General features: G+C 37.9%; 1 protein-coding gene across 5 annotated transcripts in view; it reads right to left on the bottom strand.

Annotated features, from left to right (window-relative positions):
* Positions 1 to 8,674: 8,674 nt before the first annotated feature.
* LOC149260944 (uncharacterized) overlaps positions 8,675 to 26,229 on the bottom strand; it is a 39,647-nt gene continuing 22,092 nt past the window's right edge. For all 5 annotated transcript variants that reach the window (XM_089421439.1, XM_089421433.1, XM_089421427.1 and 2 more), the window contains 2 exons: positions 12,477 to 13,600; positions 8,675 to 12,037 (listed from right to left, as the gene is read on the bottom strand). In XM_089421439.1, coding sequence (XP_089277565.1) covers positions 9,653 to 12,037; positions 12,477 to 13,547 — 3,456 coding nt within the window. In that variant the 5' untranslated portion in view covers positions 13,548 to 13,600 and the 3' untranslated portion in view covers positions 8,675 to 9,652. The remainder of the gene's footprint in view (positions 12,038 to 12,476; positions 13,601 to 26,229) is intronic.

Genomic DNA, 26,229 nt, shown 5'->3' with positions numbered 1-26,229 from the left:
AGAGGCACATACTTCTCTTATTGTTGGTCATTTCGGTGTAAGTAAGATGGTGGCACATCTACAGAAGTATTGTTATTGGCCTTGTATGTTTGAAAGTGTGTCACATTTTATTAAAGGATGTTCATTATGTCCAGTCAGTAAGCCTAGCAATAGGAAATTAGGATTGTACACACCACTTCTGGTTCCTTCATGACCGTGGGAGAGTGTTTCTATGGATTTTGTAGGAGGTCTTCCATTGTCAAAAAGAGGTCATGATTATTTGTATGTAGTTGTGGATAGGTTCAGAAAAATGTGTATTTTGATGCCATGTAAAAAGAAAATTACAGTTGAACAAACTTTTCAGTTATTCTTTCAGAATGTATGGGTTCATTTTGGATTGCCCACATCCATTATTAATGATCGAGAATCTCGCTTTGTTGGGAATTTTTGGTCAAGTTTGTGAGGATTCATGGACACCAAATTGAAAAAGAGTACAACATTTCATCCGCAAACAAATGGTCAAACGGAGGTGGTGAACAGAACAGTGATACATATTCTTCATGGGTATTGCAGCAAGCATCCTCAGTTGTGGGATGAACATTTGCACTATATTCAGCATGCTTACAACCGGGCCAAGCACTCTTCAACTCAAACATCGTCGTTTGAAGCATGTTTGGTATACTTGCCTAAGTCTCCTTTGGATTTCATTTTTGGGAAAGATATTGCTATTGACGATCATAGTGACATAGACAAAGCAAGAAGGTTCATTGAAAAAATCCAATTAGTATACCAAAGAGTTCAAAAATAGCATGAAAAGAGCCAAGGAAAGTACAAAGCAAGGCATGACAAGCTTCGTGTAGATCACAAGTTTCAATTCAGTGATGAATTTTGGCTTCACATTAGCAAAGAGAGGCTCCAAGGAGAAGGTAAAAAACTAAAACCAATTAGATATGGTCCACTCAGAATTTTGGAAAAGATTGGTAACAATGCCTTCAGGTTGGATTTGCCTTCATATATGCAGTTTTATGTTGTTAATGTTGAGAACTTAAGGTTGTACAAGCCTCCTTTGATTGAAAATCAAGGAGAAAATGTCCAAATTCCTTCCATTGAGGATTTTTCTCCTGAATACCTTGATGAACTACAGCAAGACACCATTCTTGATAGAAGAACAAGGTCTTCAAAATGAAGGAATGTGGATTACCTTCGAGTGGGGCTCAAGAGAACAAATCCTTCAAAGCCCAAATGGATTGAGATTGGCAAGGTGAGGGAACCGTACCCTCACCTGCTGGACAATTGAAAGTGATCTTTTGGGGTCCAAAAGGCTTTCAGTGGGGAGAAATGATCGGGTACTCAAAAAAATAGCTCAAAATTCAAAGTTGTCGAATAGGTGTGGAACTTGGATGACCGCGTAGTGCTCGCCATTTTGAATCTAGCACAACTTGTTTCGCGCAAAACGGACACGGTATGCTCCCAAAATCGTGTTTTGTTCACTTTCCCAAACATGGAATTTTCAAAAAAAATTGACAATTCAGTCAGCAATCTGTGTTGTCGACGTGACGCTCACTGAGCAGGTGTATGTGGCGCTTTCACTGGTCAACGAGCTCAGCGAATCATGTTGTGCCAAGTGGCACATTCTCATGGTGCAATTTTGTAGATTTTTAATGGTTGGTAGGTGACCAACCACGGACTGACACATGGCTTAGCGGGAGGGCGCCACGTGGCAGCGCGGGGCCACCAAAACTTTGGGTCGAGTCCAAGCAGCAAGTAGTAGGGGTCGAACCCGCGACCACATAGCAACGAGCGAAGCCAACTATCAACATACCATCACATTAGTTCTTACTATATAAGAACTCCGCACATATTAAAATGTTATGAGTGCGCCATTTTGGCAGAGGCATCAGCGCTTGGTCACACCACCACATATGACCACCAACCGAAGGGGAGCAAGGGCCTGGCCGACAAGGACGGGCCGTTGGCCTTATCCCCGGGCACATGGCCCCCATGTGCCCAAAATTTTTGGATTTAGCGGACATTTAAAATGTTCAACAATTTCACCCGAAATTCGGCGAAATTGTTGCTCTGTTAGTGCGTTTTGGGGCAAATTTGTAGGATGGTGCCAAATTTTGGGGAATTTGATATGTGATTAGCAGAAGATTGGGAAAGGCCATAACTTCTTCAATTTTTTATCAAATCGGGAGCAGAAAGAGGCTACACAGGTATTTTTGGGCATTCTAGAGCTATTGGAACAGGTTTCAGAGCTTTTTGAACATTGTAAAATGATGTATTCACATTTTTTAGCATAATAAAGAGGGTCAAGCCATTGGAAGTTAGACCAAGGAGACGTAGCCCATGAGGGGTGAACTCCATCATGCGTTGTTATGATATTGTTTATGGTGATGTTTAGGTTTGTTATATGTTGTTGTTCAATCATTTGTTTATGTTAATTTGCACATAAATTTTACATTAAAACACTCAAAAACCCATGTTTAAACTTGCAAATAATCTCATGAATCCTCAAGCACATTTAATATATTCTAAAAAGGAATTTTAGCACAGCAAAACTAATTTTCTCAATTAGAACTTGGACTAATAAAAGAGTAGGAGTGAGCCATAGTGCAGCCCGACTAGACCATTTTCTAGTCGCTGACAATCTCCTAATCCTAAAATTCTGCCTCAAATCCTCTATTCTATTGTGGTACAGATCAAATCATCGGTCAATCAATCTGATAATCTCTTAGCCCTTGGATCTCGGCCCTAACCCCTTTCACTATTCTACCCTATGGATGGATGTCCCCAATTTCTTGGAGGTGGTTTCCCTTTCCTGGTCGGGGTGGATTGAGGGAATCCCAATAACTATCTAGGAGTCCAAGATTCGCAGGCTAAAAGATGACATTAAAAAGTGGCTAAAGGAAAACAAATCAGGCAGACAAGACAACATCAAGGAGATGGAAGAAAAACTAGCATCAATCCAGGGTCAAATGGAATCAACTCTGGTAAGAGAAGCAGACTTCCATAAAGAAGCAGAGATTTTCAAGACTGTTCACACAAACCTTAGGAGGGAAGAGGAGTACTGGAGATTAAAATCTAGAAATAATATAACTCAAATAAATCATGGGGGGAGAGGGGGGGGCTATCAAGAATTTTGAAGACATTAAGAGAGCAGTGGTAGAACATTATGAAAATCTATATACAAGAGATCCTACAAGAGATTTAGACAGCGAAGAATTCTTCCTAGAAGGCATCCCAGCGATGGTTTCGGAGGAAATGAATAGAACTTTGATATCCCCCCTTGCAGTCGAGGAAATCAAGAGGGTTATTTTCTCCTTCCCCTTGATAAGGCTCCTAGTCCGGATGGATTCTCGGCTAGCTTCTATCAATCCTTTTGGGAAGTAATAAAGAAGGACCTATGCAAAATGGTGGGTTATTCTTTCAAACACTTTGCCATGGGGGGCGGCATAAACTCTTCCTTCCTGGCTCTGATCCCCAAAGAATCAAACCCCTCCTCCTTCTCTAGATTCCGACCAATATCCCTCTGTAATGTCTCATACAAAATCTTCCCGAAGTTGCTGACCTCACGGCTTAAACCTCTCTTACCCTCTTTGATCTCTGATAATCAAGGGTGGGGAGGGGGTTGTCCTAGGTAGGCAAATCTTCGACAATATTATCCTTATCCAAGAAGCTATTGATTCGAGCTAGAGCAAGGGTGATGAAGGGATGATCATAAAGTTGGACATGGAAAATGCTTTTGATCGAGTTAGTCATGGGCTCCTAATAAAAGTCCTCAAGAAAATGGGGCTAGATGATACATTCATTAGATGGATTAGCATATGGATAGCTTCCCCTTGGATTGCTCTATTAGTTAGTGGTCGGGTGGTGGGCTTCTTCAAAGCTTCAAGGGGCCTTCATTAAGGGTGTCCCCTCTCCCCCTTCTTATATATCATCATGGCGAATGCCCTGAGCAGGAAACTGGAACATGAAAGAGTTATTCGCAACCTCCCGGACATAAGGTATAAAGAAGGTATCAGAAGTATAAATCATGGGCAGTTCACAAATGATACAATTTTGATGGGCGGAGCCTCGGTAACAATTGCTCGATGCTTCAAAAGAACCTTAGACAGATTCCTTAATGCGTCGGGGGGAGCCACTAACGATAGTAAGAGCCACATCTACAGCTGGAATATCTCCATTTAAAAAGAGAAGAAAATCAAAGAAAATTTGGGGTTTAAAGGAGTTAGAGATTGGAAAGATTTAATTATTTAGGGGTTCCTATATTCCTAAGAAGAGTTGCTCCATATGCTTGGCAAAATTTACAGGATAAAATGAAAACAAAAATAGTAAATTGGGGAGGGATATTGCTCAATCATGCAGGTAGGGAAATTCTAGTGAAGTCAGTGTTGTCGGTGATCCCCTTGTATCAGTTTTCTACCCTGCAATCCCCCACGTGTGTTTTACATCAAATGGGGATGTATATAAGGAAATTTATGTGGGAGGGAGGAAGAACAAAAACCAAGAAATATCATTTGGTAAATTGGAAAACAATCAGAGCGCCGAAACAACATGGTGGATTAGGAATAAGGGACCCGAGGTTAGAAAATTTCGCAATGGGGGCAAAATTGTATTGGAATATGATCACGAATTCGAATCAATGGTGGATTCAGGTGATGGCCAAGTATTTAATTCAGCAAAAAGATCGAGAGGGAAGAGAGGACCCAGGCTTGGGCTCCCCTGTCTGGAAGTTGATCAATTCCTCCATGGACACCATCAATAAAAATTTAAGCAAAGTTCTGGGGAATGAAGCCTCCATCAACATTTTCATGGATTCAATCTTGGGCCTTCAGCCCCTGGGTTCGGATCTTTCCCTGGTTGCTCTAAGATCTTTCATGAGACAAGGAGGGGTGGAAAATTTGGATCAGATATCATATTGGGATCAGCAAGGAGGATGGAAGGGATGGAAGATTGACAACATCTCGGAGGCTCTTCTCCATCAAAGAGATAAACTAATAAAGAAACTAAGAGGTTGTGCCCCCATAGCTCTCACAGTTGCAGATAAGTGGGGATGGAAAAATGTCAGCTACATTGTCAAAGAAGGGTATTCACACTTGCTCTTTAATTCCTAGGTACCGCCTAAATCCTCCATTTGGAATAAAATCTGGAAACCGAATGTTATTCCAAAGGTCATTTTTTTGCTGGCTGCTATCGCATAAAAAAATCCTCACAGCAGAGAACCTTCAGAAGCGAGGACATATTGGCCCCTCAAGATGCCCACTATGTGAATCTTCGGAGGAGTCTATTCCCCATCTCTTTCTCCACTGTCAGGTGGCTAAGGAAGTTTGGTCGGTGGTCCTCAACCCTCTATACTGCAAGACTACATGGTCGTCTGACCTCCTGATGTTTTTCAGCTCTTGGCCCAAATGCTATTTGGGCTCCCTTCAGGCCAAAAGCAACTTCAAAGATATCTGGTCTTCTCTTCCTAAGTATGTTTGTTGGCAAATTTGGCTAACAAGGAACAAAGCAATATTCAAAAAGACCCGCCCTTCTGCCAGTTTAACAGCCATGATAGCCCTTTCATCGTGTATGGAATTGCATAGACCAGAAATGGACCCCTCCCTAGATGAGATTGAATCTGCTTGGATGGCACCATGGGTTGGCACCCCTGCTACTCAGCTCCCGGCTAAAGGTAACCCCTCTCGTGCCCAGTGGATTCTAAGATTGTCTTTTGAGGGGCTAGTGGAATGGATAAGATCCTCAAATCAATGGACTCTCCAATTTGATGGAGCATCAAAAGGTAATCCTGGGGTGGCAGGAGGGGGAGGGATTCTCATTAATCCCGAAGGAAACATCGAAGACATATATGCTTGGGGCCTGGGTAGGAAGACAAACAATCAAGCTGAAGCTTATGGTTTGTTTCTCGGACTATCCTTGGCTCAAAAAAAGGGCATCAGAAAGATCCAAGTCTTAGGAGACTCAATGTTGATCATAAAGCATATGAATTATAATTCATCAGCAAATAACATGAACCTAAATCAAATTATTAAGAGATCCCAAGGGATGATTCCCTTCTTTGATTTGGTGTCGTTCTTTCACATCCTAAGAGGGAATAACCAAGAAGCAGATAAGCAAGCAAATTTGGCTTGTCAGTTGAATGCAGAAAGAAGTATAGTGAATGAGGTAGAGGAAACGACATGCATTCCCTAATCTTAGTCATGGGATCCAATTATTGGTTTGAGGATGGCATTCTTGGCTCATCCAAGAGGTTAGAAAGGAAAAACAATTTGGAAATTTCAAGGTTAGTTGCACATTATCTCTCCTTACCCCCTCGCCCCTTCCTCCCCCTCCCCTCTTCTCCTTTATCACCTCTTCTCCCTAACCCCCGTCACCCTTCTTCCTCTCATCCCGTTATGCCTCCCATCCTTTTCGTTCCTCCTCTCCATTTCATTATGGGCCCCTTCTCCTTTACATTTAGCCTCCCGCTCCTCAGTCCCTGTCGCATCAGCCTTTACTTGGCCCAACCTGTCCTTGCGCCTCGTGGCAATGGTTGTCTCATCTCGCTACAGCAACGTATGTGCGTCCTTCACGATGGTACTACACTTGGGTTAGGGAGATCTCACAGCGTGAGAACCCAACCCCCATGGCATAGAATCTGTTGCAAAGGTCAATGATCCAACATAGGAGATGGTAAGTTAATGGGAGAGCGTGAGAAACATTTAATCCCTCTGCTCAGAATTGCTCTGGCCGCGTGTGGGAGGAAGGCGTGGGTTAGGATGAAGGACGAGGAGAAGAGCTGGGAAATTATGGTGGATAGATGGGAAATTAAGGAGGAGCATTGGGATCTCAGCTCCATGAGTACCAATCTCCAGTACTACATCAAAATCCAGACCTGCACCTTCTATTTAAGGAGTAATGATTTGATATATTGTTATGGTTTATGGTTAATCTTTGCTCAGGTGGTCTCTGCGAAAGCCTAGCGGCTGAAGTTGGGCTCACTGAGAATCTTTTACAAATTTTGAGTCAAAGCGCTAGCCTTCAAGGGGGTCTCTCGAGGCATATGCTATCACAAGGGGAACCGATGTGTTGATTCGTTGAGTGTTGGTTGTCTGAGTGAGGTCAAGAATTGTGCAGATAAGCAGACTCGAGTGGGGGAGCTAGAGCAAAACATTGCGGGCTTTGGGTTATGTGTCAGAAAGATTCTGGAGTGGGGGGTCTATGGCATACTGGAAAAGATCATGAGCATGCACAACAATTCAGCAGAGGACGGCTCTTTGTCTGGTTCCTAGGGTTGCTGCAAGCCTAGGATAGGGGGGTCAAGGGAGGGCAAAGCTCGGGAAGGTGGCAGCAACAGGAATGCCTATAAGGACTGTGTGCAGGAACATTTGGAGATTCGAGAAGGTTTGGCTATTCTGCATCGATGTATCCATCAGCAACAAAAGGAGGCTCTGGCCATGCAGGCACTACAGCTCGGAAAAAAAGAGCACATCCGGCAATTGGATGCGTTGCGTCAGCAAATTGAGCAACTAAAGCTCAAGATGGAGGAGAATAGCCAGAGCAATGAAGAAGAATTCACTAGACTGGATCTTAACAGTCCAACATCAATGGAGTAGTTTGTTCTCTCACTCAATTTTTGAAAAATGTTTTTGTATGGCAAACTATAAATGTATATATTTACTATTACAGTTATGTCGAATGTATAGCCATAGGCTACCTGAAATGAGAATTTTTTGTAGGAAGCATGGGGAAAACTCTCAGGGAAGGGATGGGGAACAATTGATGTCTCAAAAGCCCTTAGCAGGCTCGAAAATATGATGTAAAATCCCAATTTTGCACGCGAACGGGCACGATTTAAATATACAATGATGGTGAGAAAAAAACTACAGGCTAATCTCTAAAGAGGAACTATACCTACCAACCCAAAGATGAAAGGATAACCACAAGCCTTACACACAATGTGATTAAATTGCATCCCCTTGTTATGGCAGCTTTTGTTGATCACGCTAAAAGAGTATAGTTCTTGGGAGAATAAGTGTCCAAGAAATTCATTATTGCAATGCAGAACTTTACCCAAAGCATATCAGTAAAATTTGCTCTGATCTTAAACAGCAGCTCAATTAAATTTTAAACTCAAGACAAGAAGTTATTTTACAACAAATTAGCATCTACTAACTGAAATTAAACATCAGCTTAATATTATACAGCCACAGAAACGTATATTGATACCACTCTCCAACTCAAGCACCATATGGTTTATCTTCCAAGCAGTATAAATATTAAAATGCCACTAGAAGAGCCAAAACTCAAACGAGAATAGATTTGTACTCGATATTGAGTTTCCTGCACGATGGCTGCTGGAAATATTGAAATGCTGGAAGTCGTTTATAGCCAGAAATTCAAGACTAAAAGATATAGAGCTGGTACCAGTCACATCAACATTATAACAATCTCTTTTGGAAGGCTTGAAGCTATCCCTTTCAGTTGTTATATCTAGGCACCAGCACTCGAGAAGAAAAAAACTCAGTAACAGATTTTATTCTGCAATCTATCTTAAGCTTATCTAATATGAATTATTCCAATATCATCTTACATGGTTCCTCTAGAATAGAGACACTGAACCTCATAACAATTCTTTTCTAAGAGCATGTTTTTGATATAATTGCATCAATGCATACCAAGAATACTTTTAAACAATACCTTACATGAATGATTATCACAAGCAGTTGAATCTGTTCAGTCGTCAACTGAGAGTTAGAAACAATCATAGTACTTTGCATCAACATCCTTCAGTCTACTTTTGTAGCTGGAATCACTAAGTCTTGTGATTTGCTTTTGTACATAAAAAAGAAAAAAAATCAAAACCTGAAGCATGCCTCAATAATAAAGCGTTTACCACTAATGAATCAATGTAACAAATCAGACGAACCATGAGTCTGTCTGGAGTCGGGAAAGGCAATATAAGCCAAGCACAATAGCATCTCTGTAGATTAAATATTTGCTGGACGAACAAGCCAGAAATCTCCAGAAGAAGAAGAAACCGAAGAAGTTTGGTTTTGCAACTACTACGTGAGGAAGTTCAAAACAAGAAAGAACAAGAGGGAGCTCAATGACACACAAACCAGTTGCCATGTCTGCATCAAAGAGGACCAGAAACTGTTAAAGGCTGCTTTATAGTACAGGTGACCTTTATCTTTTCAAGAAAAACCAACTGAATAAGCAATTCAAATGACCAGTTCAAACTGTAAGCCCTCATTTAATTAGTTAAACCCATGATTATTCTGAAAATTCACAATTCCAGCAGTTTGTAATTCAGCTCTGCAAAGATGATTGCGAGGCAATTCTAGATGTTTTATCTCACTTTGAACTTTGAAGAAACTGATTTGGCAAAGAGAAACAGGAATTCCCCAGGCAAAATATCCTCTTAGCAGTTTCTACATTCCTTTGAAAATTGCACCTTGGAGACAAAAGTAGCATCAGTGTCCAGTAAATTTAAGGAAGGCGTAACTTAACTTCCAGGAAATTTTTTTCTTTGCTACGTGTGCTTTAACAGGATCCATATGAAGAGAATCTATGCTGAAGGGATGCAATGGGTATGACACTGAAATATGCTCGAAATCTCCAAATTGACGTCAAGTGGCTGGCATTCTTTAACAGATTACTCGTGTTCTTTCTTGTATGTCCTTGGTTCCTAGTTCCCTACCTCAGAAACCAGTATTCCCGTAACCACATCTTCCCTATCCTCCAGCCCCAAACTTTCTGAGTATAAACCTCCCTTTGGGACCTTCATGACAGCATGGGTTCTTCTCCTTTTCTTATAACTGCACCGAGATTTAAGACCCAACTGAGAATCGTCATTTCCTTCTCCCTCCACAAACTCCATGCTTGTATCGACTATAGTAATGTCATTATTATCTGAACTAAAACCATTAAGCAAACAGGTAGGCTCATTTGTGAACTGCCTGGAGATGGATTTGGGAGGAGAATTGTCAGAGTTAACAGTATTCTTGCCACCCTTTCGTCGTTTGACAGTGTAAAAACCAGATGCAAAAGCTTCCAGTGCCTTTACAGTCAAAGGGCGAGCCCTGGTACTTTGTCTGCGCCCTTCTGCTTTAAATTCCTGTATTTTATTTTCTTGTGTCTCATGAGGATGGCCCTCATCTGAAGTGGGAGCTGCAGATTGTGTTTTCTCTGAACCACTATGCTCCCCTTGAGGATCGCTAGGATTTCTATCAAATGCAAAAAATTCAGAATTCGCAGCTTCCAAAAGAGGGTCATTTCCCAGTGATTGTGCTAGTTTTGAATCATTTTGCTGTTCTTGGCAATGCCTTGAATCTTGCTCAGACTGACACTTTTGTTCTGATTTCCCAGTATCCACACATGGACCTGGACTTAAGGATTGTATCTGTCCAGAATAAGTTGGTGTCTCTTGAGGACATGCAGGATCATGTTCCGAGATGAAATTTTCTTTTGATTTTGGAGCTTCCTGGAATGTAGCGCTTGAAACTGGAAAAGAATTGAGGATCAAACTTTCCGAGTTATCTTGATAAGAAGCTAAAGCATGTACAGCCTGTGGTTTGAATTTACATAACCTGGAATATAGTGCATTATTGCTAGTCCTATTGAAAGAGAGCCAATTTCTGCTTATGAGGGTAGAAAGATCTTTCTCGCTATTCTCTTGGTCAACTTGACCTAGAGGTGCTATGCACGGGCTTTTCTCGGCTGTGCTGGTTCCTACAACAGACACAGGAGTTTCTTCCTTGTCATTAGACTTGATCATAAGGCTAAGTGCAGGTGCAACTACTCCATGCTCTTTTGTATCACTAGATTCTATCAGTCCAGAATCTCTTGTTTCACTTTCATCATTATTATTTAACCTCAATGTCCCTTCATTTGAGAGAGAGGACATACTATTGCAGGAAACAGGGGTCTCTCTACATAAAGCTGCATCATTAACCACTGGAGAGCTTGGATCATTCTGACCATAGTTACATTCTTGTTGATTAAGCTCCCAAGTTCCACCTCTACCACCAACTAATGAGTTAACTATGCCTTCTTTCGAAATGGGTGGTGAGGGACTAATCGGCAACATTAAATTACTGCTGAAATAATTACTTTCCTCGGATTGTAACAATGGAGGATCACTTCTATGCAATGGTGATACTGTGCATATCCTATCAACTCCACCGAAGCTCTTCTTGCTGATTGCAACTGCGTCAGTCTCAGCTGGATAGGCATTCAGTGGATCTTCAACTACCAAAGGTTCACAAGTTTTAGCCACCTTACTCAGCAGCAACTCTGAGTTCAAACCTTCTGTTTCTGCAGAAACACATTGAAGACATGATGACAGGTCTTCTGCAGGCAATGTTCTGCTCTCCCAAAAACGAGCAGGCTCCTCTCCTTGTGATACCAAACTGGTATCAACTACAGTGAATGCATATGAATCAATATTTCTTGGGCAATATCTTGGTCGAAGATAGCAAGGGGGGTCTTGCAAGCGATCATTTTGCTCCTCTAGAATCTCACCAGTCCAGTGGCATTCTGGCTTCACTTTGCTTCCAGTCATGTCACCCATTTCTAGCTGTGGAGGATCAAGCAACCTTGGCTCTGACGCTATCCTATTCAAAACCTCACTCACAGAATCAAAGTAATGAACCCCTTTCACTAAAATTCTGGAAAACTTTTGCACACCAGGGATGAGGAAAACTAGCGAGTGTCTAGATCCCGATGTTGCCTGATCCTCAGGTTGCTGAGAATGCCATCCTCTAGCTAGAAGTCGAGGCCACACTGCTTCCCAGAACAAGTCATTTGCCCGTGCCTTGCTAAGCCGGTAATCTCCAGTCAAGAATTTGACAATCTCATCAGTAGAAAGGGAAGAGCATGCTCTACCCATAGGAATTTCACGAGCAGACACCACCTGGTTAGTCTTCATGGGGTCCATAAAAGCTGCTGTCAGATCATGGTTTCCTTTACCAATTCCAACTGCTTGAACCAGCATGTTTAGCCCTGCTAATGTTTTCAGCTCCGTTACAAACTCTTCAAAAGATATTCTCCCTTCATTGAAGCTCTTCATAGCCTGTTAAGACACATGAAAGTTAACCACAATGTTAAATCGTTTAACTTGAAATTCAACATCAAATGAAATACAAAAGTAGCACTGTAATAACATCTATATCTATATACTAGTATTCCGTGGTGATAAAAGCCTCCTGTACACTTTTCCTTAATTACATTATTACCTGACAGGAGTCAAATTTCCCTAAATAGTCTTGTTTAACAATAATGACTAAATCTACAACCATTGACAAAAGAAGCTGCAACGCATAAATTTGACTTTGACCTCGCTTAATGGTCTGCCTAGAAAGGTTTATCAGGTTTAAATTTCCTGTAATCAAAACTGTGTTGACAGCTGTATATGCATTCCAAACTTTCCCAGAAACATTGCAGTGGAATGAATTTTTCATGATTAAAAGTTCTAGTGCAACTAAAAACCACATTCTCTATTTAATACTTACATCTGGAAGCCTATCCTTTAAATGCTCAGGTACATGAGGAAGTAAACGTATTGATAACTCTTGTTGACGCCATCCAGAGAAAATACGCTGTCCTTGGAAGCATTTTCTGCTTCTAATCTTTCTAGATTCTGCCCACCTGTAGTAGGACTCTGTCCCATAAAACTTGCCATAATAGTAAGATAGGATATCCTTCATTTCTTTTGTCTCCAGGAAACTCCTCACTGGTATAAAGTTTTTTCCAAAAATGTACAGTGCCAGAAGGAATACTTCTTCCTCAGTCTCTGTCCAGGGCTCACTTGGCTTGCCAGGAACTATAATAAATTGCCTTGAAGGAAAATCTTGCTTTGTTTGTTCATTATAAACATTAGACTCAGTTCTCTGTTTACTTGGTTTCGACAACTCTACTTTTGCCTTCTTGACTTTCTTCCAACCTCCCTTGCCCCTTCTCCTTCGCCTCCCTCTGCCAGAGGAAACTGCATCAGGCACACTATTAGCTGCATTTACAGATTCTATACAAATGTTCTCTTGCTCTCCTTTTTCTCTTGAAATTTCTCCTTTTGTATCTGCCATGGAAAAATCTTCATAATCCTGTGGAAGGTGGTTGATGTTACTAAAGTTGTGCTCATGGATGCAACTCCTATCTGGAAATTCAAGTAAATCCAGCTGACAAGGCTTGCTTTCCAATTTTGCAACTGAAAATATTGTTTCCTTTACACCAAACACACTCTCTGATGATGGCTCATTACCACAGTCCATCTCTGACTCTATCAGATCAAGTTTGGGAGAAAAGAATGGTATCTGCATTACTGGCACAGGTAATCCTTCTGCAAACAATTCCTCATTGTCCTCATCCTCTTTTTCCTCTAAACTCATGTTTCCATTTCTATCCTGCTTGTAGAAAACCTTATGAGGGTTAAAAGGAGGTACTTCAGCTTGGTATTGATCTCCAATTCGAGGGAAAATTTGTGGAATATCAGAGCTATCATCGCAAGGAGAGCCACAAGATGGGATTACCAGTTGGTCCTCTATCTTCCCAATTTCATCACCATTTTCAAGTACGAGAGGCTGCATATTGGCAATCTTTAAAGTTTGATTGCCGTGAGAAATATGATCTCTTTACAGTTCTGGCAAGCAAGCAATTATTGACAAAAACAGTAAGCAATTAATGACAAAAACAAGAAAAAGAAAACTTTATATTATTAGAAATTCAACAGGCCTTCAATTCAAACATCATTTTCTATGACTAATGATGCTTTAGACCTGGCAAGTTTTAATTACAAATCAAGTTGCATCTACTGAATATTTTTGCTCAATATTAAATGCATAAAAAGCAAATCGAAAACCATAGAAAGTACTGCAAGCCTGCTCATAACCCAAAAAACATGAATGATAATTGGGAGAAAGGCATTGTTAAGGATTAATCCACTTATGACGTCAGTGACCAAATTAGATCATGCTTATAAGCAGAGGAAGAGCACAACGTTTTACTGAACTCAACTTTCCACTCAAGAGCTGTAAACAGTAAAGTTTGTAAGGAAGAATTCTTTGGTTCAGTGGATACAAAAGTAATATAAAATCATATGAGAGAAGAAATAGACTCTTTTAAAAAAGTCAAGCGTTAAAACACCCAGTCAGAAAGGAAAGCAAGATGTGCCAGAAAACTGGAAACAAGAGAGGTTTAGAATCAATTAAAAGTCACCATATTTCTATTGTTCACCAGTTTGATAAGATAGAATTAGATCATTTTTGTAATGTTCACAGACAACCAAAGAATAGGACAATGGGATTAGAAAATACAGACAGACAACATCAGAGTGTAGGAGTGCCAAGATCACTTCTAAGTTCCAATTGTTAAAAGATAAAAATATACAGCTGAAAGTATAATAAAAGGAAAGAACATGAGAAAGGGTGAACCAATAAGGTAAACCCTAGAAAGAGAGGAAACACTACTCAATATCAGAGATAGAGATGGAGGTAGAAGTAGAAGAGGCAGAATAGACATCTCTGTAATCATCTAATCATTGTGACGGAGTTGATGCAAACCTTCATAATGTCCTCCATGGAATGCTTGGGCTTGAGAGGGCCTAGTTACCTCAAGTTAGGCAGAGATCAAGGAAAAATTGTTGAAACTCTTCTAGGCTTACATCCAAGGAATAAAAGAAATATCTAGTGAAGCGAGTTTGGCTACCTGATCTTTGTTCGGGAGTAGCACCATGCAAGGAGCGGGTATGGCTTTGTGACCTTGTGGAGGTGAGACATCCATCAACCAAGTGACGGTATGTACATTGTCTCGTAGATCTTACATTATCTACATCCATGCTATGACATTTGCAGAGTGCTTAGCACCTCTAGTCACCAAGATAGACCAAAAGGAGGTGATGAGATTAGTGATGTAGGGCATAGAAAGGTTCTGCAATGTCTCTTGTTTGCGACTTCATGTGTGTATAAAACTAGGCATCTAATCAGAATAGTGAAAAGAGGCGGCAAGAGAATAATACCAAGAAACTACAAGATTCATAGGTTGGGTTGCCCTTGCACTGAAATCTACAACAAAAGGTGTCTGTAGACCTTGATTGGAGCTATAATTGATTCATGAATAAGTTGTACAGTACAGGGAAACGAGTACACACTAGAAATTTAAACCTCTAGAATTTTGAAACAAGGAAACGCAGTATTAAAAAATATAAATGCTTCACAAATTAGCTTGTTTTAATGGATAGCACATTAACTTGAAAGAAAAAACAGACATTAAAGTCAAATCAGTGTCTAAGCACCATTATCAAAGCTTTAACACCAAGAATAGTTGTTTGGGTGGGTACCAATGATCATTTCCCTTGCCACTTCATTTATGGAGGAAAAAACAGCTTTTCTTAGCACAAAACACAGCTTTAGGACGTGAAACCTGCTTGAGACACCACATGGTGTTTCCCCTCATGTTTCCAAAACGTGAAACACCAGGTGAAACATTTCCAGTTTGTTTGGCATGTGTTTCCTGGCATTTCAGGATGCCAACACGCAGGGGGAGTTAGGCTTTCCCTAAAACATAGATTCACAATCTAAGTTGCTCTCAACTTTACAAGGAACTATTTCTTCCTATCTCTACGAACAGTCTCTCCGCTCATTATTCTCACACAGTATAGTGCCTACCCCCTCCGACTTGAGATTGTTTTCAGCCTAGTCTCACTCCTATTGAGTTTGGAGTTTTGCTAACTCGATTGCAAGCTGGGACCATTATTCATACCTAGCCTATTGGTCATCATAGTCCATTGCTTTCGCTTGCCATGGGGGCAGGACCATTGTTGACTTGCGAGGGTCTCAGACCTTTTGGAGTTAGTGAGTATTTCAATAGATCGTATCCCTCTATTAAGATACTCCCTTGATGCCCCTGGACAACTACTACCGATTAGATAGGGGTTGAATAGCTTCATCCACGATAATGTTTGCAGGAAGTACATACAAGTTACTTAGACACACTAGATGGGTTGCATCCAAAGATGGTCCTCTATGTAAAAGCATTTAATGGAGTTGAGGGATAGACTCCTTGTCCAGCCTCCATACACATCGGCATTGGATGTGTTACAACCCAAATTAGAACCCTCATGAAAATCCCAATCGTGACGCCACAGGGATAAACACACTTGGAAAATGTACCGCTGTCACCTGAGCACAATCTTTCCTTCACTCCAGACCAGCTCTTTGAAGCCATGGGAGGTATCCCAATCTATGGAAACGAACTTGTAACATATATCGTTGCAATGCACAATACAGCTCACTTTAAACAACACACACTTCAATATATGGTTAGATAGACTAGTGCCAAATGATAAGATGCCTTAAGAATGATCGACAAGAAAGTAGGGCATAAATTATAACAATATAATGAGGATTAGAAGCTGATTAATAAGTGATGAATCTGAAATAGAAATATGCTACAGAAGAAAATACTAACCACCACTTAGATCTCATTCAATAAATACAAGAATCGGTTTCCTTTTGATGCACAAGAATGAGATATGATTGCATACACCAAGAACAAGATATACACTTGAATTAGCCCTCGAGTATATGGTTAAAATAGGATAGCTAAAATAGGACAGCTTTGCTGCTGTCCACAAATTCCAGAATCTGATTTATGGTGAAAATAAACAAAAATGAATATTTGGAGTGAGGAAAGGCCACCCAAGAGTTCCCCAAAGCACTTAGAACAATCAACTCTGGGTGGTTTTGCTAGGACAATGAATATAACGTGTAAAAATAGCCCAACAATGATTAATTTACAAACGCAGTGATAAATAATCATCCAATTAGCTCAAACTTGTAAAAATAGTTTTTGAATCCACTAGGGTTTCACCAAAAATCTCCAAAATGAAATACAAACACAATTAAGCACTTGGGAAATGAATTTCACCATCATATTGTGTTGGATTAGTTTTAGAAACAATCTAAGATTGAAATATAAGCTAGAGTAGGGTTAGAATGCACCTTTTAAGATTAAACCCAAGCTTTTAGGGTTCCACCAAATCTGATTTTAATGCTACAATTTAATTTCCAGAATTGATAAACCTTTTAGGACAAATATGTGGGGCCATTTTTCCCTGAGTGTTAAATATCCACAATTTAGCATAAACCTTTGGACAAATATGTCTAGAAAAATGAAATAAACCACTAACTTTGCACTAGACAGTGAACAAATATTTTGTGGGATTTTTCTTTTATATCTTTTGCATTTTTATCTTAATAAGACAAGAAAGAAAATAATTTGTAGAGATTTTTGGTTGGTTGTTGGGATTTAAGCTTAGTGCCTTGTGTCCACTTAGGGCTTATGGGGTCAAGTAGAATGTCCCTCCAAGATTTGGTTATCCAATGTTTAGGGATTAAAATAAGAAACTAAGATCTAAGACCAAACAATCCCTTGCCTAATCAAGATAAGTCATGATAACAAAGGTTCTGCAAGAAGGATTTCCTCGAAAGCAATAGTCTTCACCAAAGATACATATCAAGGGCAACTCATATTTGGTAAGTATATAAAAATTTTACTCGTATGAGCTATTTATATGTTTGATATCTTGACTTTTGAGTAAACTTTGTTACTGGTCTGCACTATTTAGTATTTTCTGCATAAATATCATTTCCATACTAGCAAAATAAGAAAGAATGAACTCCTCTCTTCACCCAAAATCACGTTTTAAGGCACTAGTCTACCATCTCTTGGGTGAGTTTACTTGTTTAATGAACCCTACCATGGCCATTTAAGTAAGAGTTGGTCTTAAAAAGTGGAGACTTGTGCCGAGGTGATAGTGGGCACTTGTCCTATGTGTGCCATCATAGCATCTTGTACAGGCATTAACAAGACTATTAATTTGGGTGGTAAACAGAGCCAAAATATTCCAGAATAAATTATAAAAAATAACAAACAAACCAACCAACTAAGATTAAATATCACAAAATTGACTTCTTCAACATTATATGGAAACCATCAAAGTAGAGAAAATAATTGATAAAAGTCAAACAGTCAATGGAATTGATGCAAAAATTAAAGTGAAAGAGCTTAGCATCTCAACCAACAATCGACCCCAAAATAGCCTCAAGCAAAGATCATTGGACTGAGAAGGAGACATGAGAAATTGTAAATCTGTTGAAAGAGTAACAAGATGTCTTTGCACAACATCACACATACTTCAAAGGACTAGTTGTTGAAATGGAAGAATTGAGGATTGAATTCATAAAAGGTGTAAAACTAGTAGAAAAGAGCCCATACACATCAACCCATAAATGTAACAAGTAAAGCAAGAGATTAACAGTATGTTGGTTGTGGGAATCACATACACCGTAGAAAGATTTGCATAGATTTTGAAGGTTTGAAGTTTGACCAAAGTGACAGTGAATGATCCAATCCCCACTCCGTTTGAAAAGGAGAACTTGGATGAGGTGGGAAACCATGAGTGTTATTCTTTCACAGATGGATTTTATAGGTACAACAAGTACCTAATGCAAAAGAAGATAGAAAAAAAACTGCACTTGTAACTGAAGAGGGATCTTATCCATACAAAGTCATGCCATTTGAATTAAGAATGAATCTGCAAATTTCTCTATGATAGTTGTCCAGGCAGTTTAAGAATTCCTTTACAAGACTATGGTAGTCTATCTGGATGATTGGACCATATGCTGAAAAATCATGCCCATCATCATCTAAAACTAATGATTGAGAGATGTCATCAAACAAGGTTGTCTCTAAATATCAGAAAAAAGTATTTTTGCCACTCCAATAGGTATCCTACTTATTCATATTGTATGTAAAGATGGATTGAAAATGGACAGGGCTGATGATAAAATAATTTTAGATTTGAGGCCCCGTACAAACCAAAAGCAAGAATAGCACTAGGTAATATGGGATACTACTAAAATTTTATCAAACATTACTATAACATCACCTTTCCAATGTATGCACTGGTTAGGAAAGATGCAAAATTTGCATGGTCCAAAAAATGTGAAGAATCTTTTGACATCTTGAAACACCCATCTTGACGTTTCCATATTGATCAAAGTCATTCCATGTGCATTAGATGCATCTAACATTGCAATAAGTGCCATACTCACTCAACCCAAGGAAACATAGATCACGGTCACCACATAACTTAGGCATAAGGAATTTAAACCTGACTAGCATAAATTACTCAACGACAAAGAGAGAGTTTAGCTATGACTTTTGCTCTTCAAAAGTTCACACAATATCTTTTAGTAAACCCTGTTTGTGTTTTACATTGATCACCAAGCTCTGAAGTATTTGATAATTAACCCTGTACACCACAAAACAATAGGCATGCAGTTGTTATTGTTCCAGGAATTTGACTTTCAGAAAGTGATGAAGCTTGGGAAAACACATCACAGATCTAACCACTTATCCAAGATTGACATGGGAGAAGAACTAATTGATATTGATGAAAACTTACTGGATTCACATTTGTTCAAAGTCAAAAAAGTGCCAAAAGAATCGATGGTCAAGACCCAGTTGAAATGCCTCAACATAAAAGGAAAGTGTTGAACATGAAGGTCACATGCCATGAAGGGAGAATACATAAGTCGTTTGTTATTATTCTAGGAATTTGGCTTCGAGATGTGTTGAAGTATGGAAAAACACATCTCTCTTGACCACTTGTCCAAGGTTGACATAGGAGAAAAAACAGCCAATATTGACAATAACTTGCCAAATGCACATTTGATCATAGCCAAAGCAATACCAAAAAAATTATAAGATGTAGCACAATTTTTACATGATGATCAAGCCCCCCCTAAAATGCCTCAACATAAAAGGAAGTGTTGACCATGAAGTTTGCTGGCTGTACACTTATTAACAGACATATATATAAGCTTGGACAGTAAGTGGTAAGATGATTAGATTGCAACAAGAGAGAGTCAATATCATTAAGAAGCACATAAAGGAGTGTCGAAAAGGCACTAGCAATCCAATACAGTGACTAGGTGGTGACCAACAATGCGCAAATATTGTTGAAGGTTCATCAATGACTTGATAGATGTCAACAAATGGGTAGACCACTAGTACAAGATAACATTGAGATTTTGAATTCAACTCTACCCCAGCTACTCTTTGAAATGTGGATTGTTGATTTCATTGGAACATTTCCAATAATAGCAAGAATGGGAACAAGATACATAATCATTTCTATATGAATTTAATTACACGCACATAAGCAAAACTAGTGAAAAGCTAAGGAGTTCACCATATCACCATCAAACCAATAAAGCAATTGAATCATTTAACAAGACACTAGTAAAAAGCTTAATGTCGACTAAGACAACTAGGACGATAGACTTCTAGCCATATTGTGAGCATACAAGACTCTTACAAAAAGTCATTGTCCATACTTTGTTTAAGTTAGTCTATGGTCAAGAAGCAACAATACCTTTACACTCTACCTCCTACAAAAAGGATTGCTACAACTATGAGGTTGGACAAAGGAAGTGTGAAGTGTAAATGCAATGTTACGAACAAAGTTCGTTCACGCTCTAATACCAATGTAATGAACAAAGTTCGTTTATGCTTTGATACCAATGTTATGAACAAAATTCATATACGCAACAATATACTCAGAAGATCTGAAATATATAAATATCCATAATAAGACAATAATATATGACATAAGAAATGTACAGAAAATATGAGATGATGAGACTGTTACCCATGAGGGCCCGCATATATACCTAGGTAGGTGCCCTTTCACAAATGGTCATGTCCTTAGAGACATGCCTCTTCAATACTAATTATTACTTAATTAATCATTATTTATATTTTTTTATATATATTTTATTCATAACATTGCCTTGTCAAGCAATAAGCTTTGAGGACAAAGCTTTTTAAAGAGGAAGGCAATGTTATGAATAAAACATATATAAAAATAACATAAATAATAATAATAATGATTAATTAACTAATAATTAGTATTGAAGAGGCATGTCGCTAAGGATATGACAATTCGTGAAAAGGCACCTGCCTGGGTATATATGCGGGCCCTCATTTGCAACATTCTCATCATCTCATATTTTCTATACACTTCTTATATCATATATTATTGTCCTATTATGGATATTTATATATTTCAGATCTTCTGAGTATATTGTTGCATTTACGAACTTTGTTCATAACTTTGGTATCAAAGTTGTCTCATCCTCTGGTTGCTCAACCACTGCATAGAGCCAGCGTGATCTAACCTTTGGTCGTCAACCTTGTTGTCATCGCAATTCAAGTGTTTCGCTACATAGTTGGAAGTTCTTCATTCTACTGGATTCGTCGTCGTCAAGCCTTTGACCATTGAAAAAAATTTAAAAAATTAAAAAAAAAAAATATATATATATATATATATATATATATATATATTAAAAAATAAGAGAAAAGAAAAAATAAATAAAGGGAAGAGAGAAGTCCAAATAAAAGGTCATAAAAAGTAAAGTATCAAAAGAGTTATATAAAGAAGAAAGAATAAAGGTGAAGCAGTTTTAAAAATAAAAAAGAGATTAAAAAAATATTTAAAATATAAAATTAAAAAGGGAAGCATTATTAAAATAAAAGGCGAAAAAGTAATTGAAATTCCTTTTTAAGGAAGAAAAGATTATTAAAAATTCATCATTAAAGTTTGAAGGGGTTATAAAGTTTTGAAGTCGTATAAAAAAGGATTACTTATAAAACCTAAAGCTCATCCTGAAAGAAATAACAAAGACCAGTAATGAAAGATTTCCAAAAACCTTTAGTAAATGTGTTAGTGCACTATTTAAAATAAAGAATCACTTGCAGGAAGAGATATAATAATCTCTATTAGTCCTTCTAAATATAGTAATTATGTTAGTAGTAAATGTGCTAACCAATTAGTGACTCCTGAATCGAATATAATTTAAACGAATTTGGTTGAAACAAAGTGACAAACAATACAACATAAGCAATATACAACTCAGTATTGGGGATTATACTTTTATCTCGCAATTCACTGTGAAAATCTTATTTTTTTACAATAGTGCTATTATTTTGGGTTCACCTTGGATGGAAACTATAGGGTCCTTCATCCTAAATACGAAAAGGAAGTTTTTGACATTTTCATACAAAAATTAAAAAAAATAGCATTACAAGATGTTACATTGAAGCCAAATTCAGTAACACCAGAAGACATACAAGATATTTCGAAAATAATTTTTCAAGAAGGTTAAAATGTACTACATGCAAAGAGAAGTTGACAAAATTACCACTGACAAGAATGAAGAAGTTTCACAGCTTACAGACCATAGTGAAAAAATTACTAACGCAAATCAAGAAGCTTAAGAAGGACAAGAAGTCGTTGGAAAACAAGGTACAACACTTTACTGAGAAGGAAGCATTGAAATCTTCAAATGTAGAAATTCAAGTTGAAGAGAAGGGAACGAACACCAATCCAGCGAATATCTCAACTCAAGAAGAAGACAAGTCAGTTGAAGAAAAAACACACTCAGATGTTGCAGTTCAAATGATGAAAATTCCAAGCGAAGATTTTGTAACCAACTCAACAACATCAAAACTTGAAGAAAATCATAATATTGCCACATGCATGATAAGGGAAAGACAAGCCAAAAGAACTCCTTATCTACATCCGAATCACAAGAACAAACATCTCAATTAATCTACGAATCTGTATCACTCAAAACAGAAACAACAGACTTATGTTCCAAAGAATACTGATATTTGCACCATCCAATCTTACGATAACAATTCATTACAAGTTTCCAATAATCGAAAGATTCCACAAAAGATTGATTTAGGATGGTCAGATCCCTTCTTAGTGTGGCAATTTTGTTTATCACTCGGAGGATCCTATCATCATGTATCAATGAAGATGACAATTCGAAGAGCTCTAAAAAATGCGAAAAGATTAAATGACAAAGAAACAGATGACACACCTTGTCAAGCAATAAGCTTTGAGGGCAAAGCTTTTTGAAGAGGAAGGAAATGTTATGAATAAAATATATATATATAATAATATAAATAATAATGAATAATGATTAATTAACTAATAATTAGTATTGAAGAGACATGTCTCTAAGGACATGACCATTCGTGAAAGGGCACCTGCCTAGGTATGATGGAAAATCAGAAAGGCAGTAAAGATTTTCTTGATCTTGATAATTACTTGTGATGTTTCTTATTATTACGATTCTTTATATCTTCTTTCTTTAGTTCATCAAGCAATTACCAAAAGCAGCAGCACATAAAACAATGAACACAAGATGTAGGCACATGCCAGGGCAAAACCCCCCTCGAGGGGAAAACCCAGTCAAAGTAATTCTTCCTTTCAATAGTATTCTTTGAGACTCTTCACCCTAGACCAAGACCAGACCTTCCCTCCACACCAAGTCAGCCTCTAGAAGATTGACCTCTTCCCAGCAACTTCGACTATGCAACAGCTAACAACGTCCAGCAGCAGTCCAACTTGGAAGACTTCGATCTCCTAATCCAAAGCACGAAACAGAGAGACCACCACCAAAATTTCGATTTTCCTTGATTCCTTAGACTCACCCAAACTTGCATTCACTTCAGCTTCCCGGCAACAGAGTTTCCCAGCTACCCACTTCGTACTTCTGCCCAGCAACAGGATTTTCGCATTTATGCCTAGTAGAGAGAATTCGAACTTTGATGAGAAGTGATGCTCCAAATGAATTTGATGTCCTTCCTTTTATAGGCTTCTTGTGGGGTCGAATAGGGTCTTAGGCCGACTTGATCTTCCCTTAAGCCGACATGGTGTGGAGGTTCTATAATTCATATTTGACTCAATACTAAACATTTTTACATGATTCAAAAGCCCAAGAAGGGTCTTTTAAATGTACAATAATTCTGTAAACTCAGAATAAATCCTCGAAGTCCTCAATGGGGACTTTGACCTAAAACATGGTGACCCAAGCATGAAACTCGTGCTTTAATAAGTCACAATAATAATAATAATAAATTCTTTTCTTTATTCTTTTGACAAGTACATTACATAATGACTCAAGTACATTATTGAAGACCGGACATAGTTACATTTTCCAACATATATGTGGGCCCTCATTTGTAACATTCTCATCATCTCATATTTTCTGTACATTTCTTATATCATATATTATAATTTATTTTCCTATCATGGATATTTATATATTTCAGATCTTCTGAGTATATGGTTGCATTTACGAACTTTGTTCGTTCAGCTATATTCTTTCTTTTTTCTATAACTCTTTTGATAATTTACTTTTTGACCTTTTATTTGGACTTCTCTCTTCCCTTTTTTTTTTCTTTTTTTTCTCTTTTTTTAAATATTTTTTTCTTTTATTTTTTTATTTTTTTTCAATGGCCAAAGACCTGACGGCAAATCTAGTAGAATGGAGAACCTCCAACTATGTAGCAAAACATTTGAATTGTGACGACAACAAGGTTGAAAACAGGTTGATGGCCAAAGGCCGGATCAGACTAGCTCTATGCAACAGTTGAGCGACCAGAGGATTGAATAGCTCTAATACTTGTTGACCGCATTTTGTCAACAAGTCCAAGGGAGCAAAATACAAAGATGCGAAGAAATTTTTTCAAAGTTCAAAGTCATCAACCAGCACATTGTATCATTGTAAACCCAAATTCTGCAAGTTATATTGTAAATGATGCTAGTATGACCATCTATTTATGTAACAACACCTAGGTAAGCCTCTGATTTTGGCAACGGATTTCATCCTAGGAAGTTTTCTAACCTCACCGAATTATGTGTATTTCTTCCAGCTTAAACCTCAAAGCTAGGGTGGAATCTCCTGACACGGTCTTAGGTGAGTCCTAGTGTTATATTGAGTCTTTGTAAAAGTGTGTTTGGGAATAATTTAAGCATATTTGGCTAAATTATTTTATTACAAACCACTTGGTCTATACTAGATCATATTGTGTCGCAGAATTGGGTAATGTCATAAGGGTCTATATGTAAAGGTGTATTCCCCCTTTGAGGGTTAAATTAATTGTAATATCTTGATGTAAAAAAAAAATTAGTGCATGGTCCCTCATACTTAGACACCATGGTTAAAATATTTGAGGGTGGAAAAAATTTTAATCCCCTCTAATGTCAATTAATTAAATTTTTTGGTTAAATTAAATTAAAATCCTAAGCTAGACATTAATTAATTTTGAGTCAAAAATATTATAAAGAAATTAATTTCTCTCCAAGTGGAAAATAATCAAAAATTCATGAGTCAAAGGAAAATCAATTTTTGGAGGTCCCCTACCAAGGGAAAGTGGATATTTAAGAAATTTGAGCTCGTGGACCTTGGTGGTTAAGTCAAAGTCAAATTTTTGAAGAAATTAATCCAAGATATTAATTTTTGGATTAATTAAAAGTTGTTTTTAAGAAAAATTCGAATTTTTCCTCAAAATCAAAAATTCGAAGGTGAAGATTAAAAGAAGATCAAACTATTTCAACGGTAAAGATTATTTTGACGAAGATCAAGCCAACTAGCCGTTATTTTCCACTTGGAGGGATTTCTCTATAAATAGAAGTCATTTTGCTTCTATTAAATATCTTTGGATGATGTAAAATTTTGTAAAGCTGGTATTGAGCCATTGCTCTGTTGGGAACATTTCTGTATCATAATAGAAAGACTTTGGGGTTCAGTTCATGGTGTTTTTCTTCCATTGATCTGTGGTACGTGCTAGTTATGTGATTTCTATATTGTGCTAAATTTTTTATGAACTTGTTATTTCATTTGTTGGTGATAAGAGCATTCTATTGGTAAAAATTTTATCTTAGGTGATCTGATTCACCATATGATCTAACAGTTCTACTTGAGAAAAAATTATAGAGATTTGCAGGTACACTGGCCCTTGGGCTCCAAGTTCACAGACTGTGGGGAAGAGCCGACTATGTTTGGGCTCTAAGATTTCTATATGGTATTTTAATTTTGCAGGAGGGTTTTGGCCAATATTCAAACTTTTCAAAAAATATATTCATCCACTGTTATTACTCAAAAAAATATTTTCTCCAAAAATTTTAAAGCTTGTAGAAATTGTATATTTGTAAATTATTTGTAAATAATTTGTAAAATATTTCTAACTTATTTGTTTTGCAGCAATTGGGGTTTTATTATTTTTGGGTTTTTATATTTTTGTATATATTTGGGGTTTTGGGTATTCTTTGATTTATTTTTTGTAAGTGAATTTCAAGATGATCAAAAACTTTTGTTGGGGTTTTGAGGCAGATCTAGGCCTAGGAAG

Source organism: Pinus tabuliformis, chromosome 6 (assembly GCF_031772625.1).
Source record: "Pinus tabuliformis cultivar Carrire ecotype Pingquan chromosome 6, CPIR1, whole genome shotgun sequence".
Lineage (NCBI taxonomy): Eukaryota > Viridiplantae > Streptophyta > Pinopsida > Pinales > Pinaceae > Pinus > Pinus tabuliformis.
This window is presented reverse-complemented; position numbering and strand designations above follow the sequence as displayed.